Source organism: Mastomys coucha, unplaced genomic scaffold (genome assembly GCF_008632895.1).
Source record: "Mastomys coucha isolate ucsf_1 unplaced genomic scaffold, UCSF_Mcou_1 pScaffold23, whole genome shotgun sequence".
In the NCBI taxonomy this organism is placed as follows: Eukaryota; Metazoa; Chordata; class Mammalia; order Rodentia; family Muridae; genus Mastomys; species Mastomys coucha.
In genome coordinates this window covers 9,664,315-9,668,254 of record NW_022196906.1, presented here as the reverse complement: position 1 = coordinate 9,668,254, position 3,940 = coordinate 9,664,315, and the positions used below count along the sequence as shown (strand labels likewise).

Here is a 3,940-nt window from a genome sequence, read left to right as displayed (position 1 = left end):
AGAAGATTGAAATAATTCCTTGTGTCCTATCAGATCACCATGGACTAAGGCTGCTCCTCAATAACAACGTAAACAATAGAACGCCCACATACACGTGAGTACCAGTATTAATGGTGCTTTCTACAACATTAACTATCTCACCATCTAACTCTACCTCAGTAACCATTCAGAGTATTTTTGTGTCCCCTCTCTTTCTCTTCCTCCCTCCCTTGCCTCCCCTTCCTTCCCAGCTCTCCCCAGTTTCAAGGCTAGCTATGTGCTGACAACTTCCAGACTTTTCTCCCTAGACCTCACCTTCCATGTGACCTCACCTTCTACACATGACCAGCTCTAAACCAAATCCTTATCTTCCTCTGCAAACCCATGTGACTTCACCCACCTGGATAAGTCACCCACCTGGACAAAGCTTATGTCTAGGCTTTCAGGGATCACGTCTATGGTTGGCACCAGTGTGTCAGGAGGCCTCTGACCTGCGCCCCATAGACACTGCCATTGGGCTATGCCCCATTACGTTTGTCTTTGGACTGCCTGAGTGTCCTCCCAACATGACAGCTGGCTTCACTTCAAGTGAGTAACCGTAAATGAGAGAGCACAGAGAAAGCCACAGTGCCTCACATGGTCTAACTCAAGTGGAGAGTCATCCTGGCAGCCAAAAACTAGTCCTCAGAAGTGAGTTTAAAGACAGAAACATCAAAGGCTGGACACATTATAAAATTGTCATAAGCCTTCAGCCCAAGACTCCTTCCCTCAGTCTTCAGACATTTAGGTCCCTGTAGCCATCCTGCCTGCCTTCACCCAGTCTCTTCAGAAATCACGCTGGTCTACAACATCCCCGGTCTAACCACTCTCCCTGATTTCCGTCACTGCCACCATGTTGGTCTGAAGAACATGCTGGCCTCTTTCCTGAGCTTATGGAATGCCCCCCCACTACCCCCCTCCACTTCCCACTTTTGATCTAAAGTCCAGTTGTTACATGGATGCCACCATAAGCACGCGTTATTGTAGAGGACGGAACCAGTGAGCAGTTAACAGATTATACATAGTGAGCATGTTTCCATATCACTCCTAACAGCTAAACAGTAGGTGACTGTGCAGCTAAATGACACCTGAGCTCACACCTTTTCATCGGACACCTGGACAGCAGCTACCTTGGCCCTTACAAATGCTGCAACGAAAGTCATCTGGCAGACGTGTGTGTGTGTGTGTGGGGGGGGGGGGGGGGGGGGTATCTGTTGAAGCACTTGAGCCACAGCATGTGTATGAGTCTGTCAGATGCTAACTCTGGGGACTCTATTCTCCCTCCCACCTGGCTTGAGGCAGGTACTCTCATCTCCATTGCTGTGCTTTGCAGCTGGCATTCAAACACATGAGTGATTCCCCTGCCTCTGTCTCCCATGTTCCACTGCTTTACATGGGTTCTGGGAGTCTGAATTCAGGTCATCGGTCTTGCATGGGAAGTGCTATTACCCACTGAACCATGCTCTCAGCCTGATAGTTTAATTGCATGATTTACTTCTTTGAGAAATATTCCACACATAAAACTGCTGCGTGAAAAGATGAACTTTTCCAGAGGGCGGGGGTAGAGTCAGGACCTCACTGTAGGGACCACACAGGCCTAGAACTCACTGTGTGGCATAGGCTGACAGTCCACTTGCCTCAGCCCCATGAACACTGGGAGTGCAAGTGTGTACTATTACCACACCAGCTTTCTATGTGATAATGATAATATACTATCCCGCTCCTGCCAATCTCCTCACCATTCACCAACATGGGCTATCAATGAACTGAAAAGTCACATAAACTTGAGTTTATAGTAACAGGGCAAGACAAAAGAACTTGCCTTCCTGAATTCTTGTGCAGAACAAGTAGACATTGGCGAGCACAGTATACAGCACCCTGCTTGCCAGTCTGTTCTCAGTGAGAGTTAGACTTAAAGTTTCTACCTTTGTTGTCACTACCTTTGTTGAAAACAACCATGAAGTGCTGGCACATTATTACAGGAATGCTAGTCTACGAATTACTTCAAAGTATGTTTTAATTTAATCTCTTTCTTCAAGAAATATTCCTTAACTCGGTGTGCTGCTAGAAGGACACCTTTCTATCCTGATCCTGGCTTCTGTTTTCTTTCTGACAGCAGTAAGCAGAAGCAAGCCTTCCAAAACCATGGAAACAGAGCGCTCAGGGCCGGCCAGAGCCCAGGTATGTCCTATTCTCCAGGCGGCAACGTCCGGTTAGAACAGTTGGGCAGGGAGGAGTCAAATGAGGCTTCACCTGGAGACGCCCAGAGTTGAGATCCAGGCTTAGAAAAGACAACAATGGTAACTTCCTTAAAGCATCCTGGAAAAAAACAGAGTGGCAGCAGCTCCCGCCTCCCTTTGACGTGGACAAACAGGGCGACTCCCCGCGCTGACGCACAGTGCTACAAGCACAGGCCCATGGACAGACAGACGGGCAGAATGACAGGCATTCAAAGACTGACGACTCAAAGGCAGACAGACATTCTCACAACGGGGCAGCGACCTGCAAGGCCCCGCTTAGGCGGGGGAACACTGTGCAGTGCTGGCCCTAGAGGAACTCACGCCAGTCAGGGTCCTGGGACCCACCAACCTCTACCAGGAGTCTCTGCAAACCCCGCCACTCCGCCACCCTGCCATCCCGCCATCCCGCCACCCTAGCGCTCAGTGCGCGCGCAGAGACCACCCTCCCACCCCCCGCCAGGCGCGCGAGACACCGGGAGCCCGGATGCCGCCACGGCGGACGCGAAGGCCGACGCGCCCTCAGCGCGAACGCGAGAGACGCCCACCCCCCGGGTTTGGGTGGGGTCCGGCAGACACCCACCGAGCTCCTCGCATCCCGCCGCCTCCGCCGGCGCCGGCGCTTCCATCCCTCGGGGGTCTCCAGGTCGCCGCCGCCCGTTCTGCCGGCCGCACCGCCGAGCATGCGCAGAGCCGCCCCGAGGGGCGGGGCCCGGGCCGGCCTTGACCGTAGCCCACGCGGGTCTGCGCCTCGCGGGGTGACAGGCGCGGCACCTAGAGGCTGAGGAGCGAGTCTCTGAACACCCCCGACCCCGGGCTTCGCGTACCGGAAGACAGGGCCTCGGACCTCGCAGAAAGCAGACAGACTGCCAACTCCGACGGCCGACCGTCAGTCTTTCTCAACCCCAGTTGACACTAGCAGAAGCAGCTAGATGTAGGCTCTTGCACTGGCAACATACAGACGTCTGACGCTAGGGTTAAGGCTCAGAGGGAGGTGTCATCCACACTGTTGTCACCCACACTGTCAGGCACTACACTACATTGCCATATGGTTCTTTAGTCACCTGAGAGACAGCGCAATGCAGTCTGTAAGCTCCTGTGCTCCCTGTCCACTCACAGGGAAGTCCCATCACCACCACCACCCTCCACTGACAGTAAGCCATTGAAGGCAGGGGAGGGATCTTCCACCACAGCACCAGGGACTCTCAGTCTGCATGCAGAGCTGGCCTCGAGTGGACACCAATAAATGGGTGGTTAATCCATAGACAAATATCTAATTTTAAGATAGACTTCATAGTGCCCCAGCACTCAAGAAGAAGAGGCAGGCAGGTTTCTGTGAGTTCAAGGCCAGGCTCGGAATTCCAGGACACCCAGGGCTGCACACACAGGTGCTGTCTTACATAAAAACTAAAATTTAAAAGACTACCTTGGTCTCTACCTGCAATTGGGAGTTTAAGGCTATCCCTTGGCTTCATATGAATTTTGAGGCCAGCCTAAGCTACATGAAATTGTGTCTTTAAAAACAAAAATAAGTAAACAAATAATTTAGAAATTGCCTTTTTCACATCATAGTTATTTAATTTCAGGATGTCACACAAAACCTTTTGTTTAGTGTCTGTATTTTAAGGCCACTTTAGGAGAGGTGTATGCATGTTTCAGAGGAAACTGGGCAGTCTGGGTTCAGG

The 3,940-nt window shown here is 51.7% G+C and overlaps 1 protein-coding gene across 2 annotated transcripts in view; it reads right to left on the bottom strand.

Moving 5' to 3' along the window:
• Slc36a4 (solute carrier family 36 member 4) overlaps positions 1 to 2,975 on the bottom strand; it is a 42,312-nt gene extending 39,337 nt beyond the window's left edge. Inside the window, exon 1 of one of the 2 annotated variants that reach the window (XM_031343751.1) lies at positions 2,839 to 2,975. In XM_031343751.1, the coding sequence (XP_031199611.1) occupies positions 2,839 to 2,884 (46 nt within the window). In that variant the 5' untranslated portion in view covers positions 2,885 to 2,975. The remainder of the gene's footprint in view (positions 1 to 2,838) is intronic. The other variant, XM_031343749.1, reaches the window with a different exon arrangement.
• Between the last annotated feature and the right edge of the window lie 965 nt (positions 2,976 to 3,940).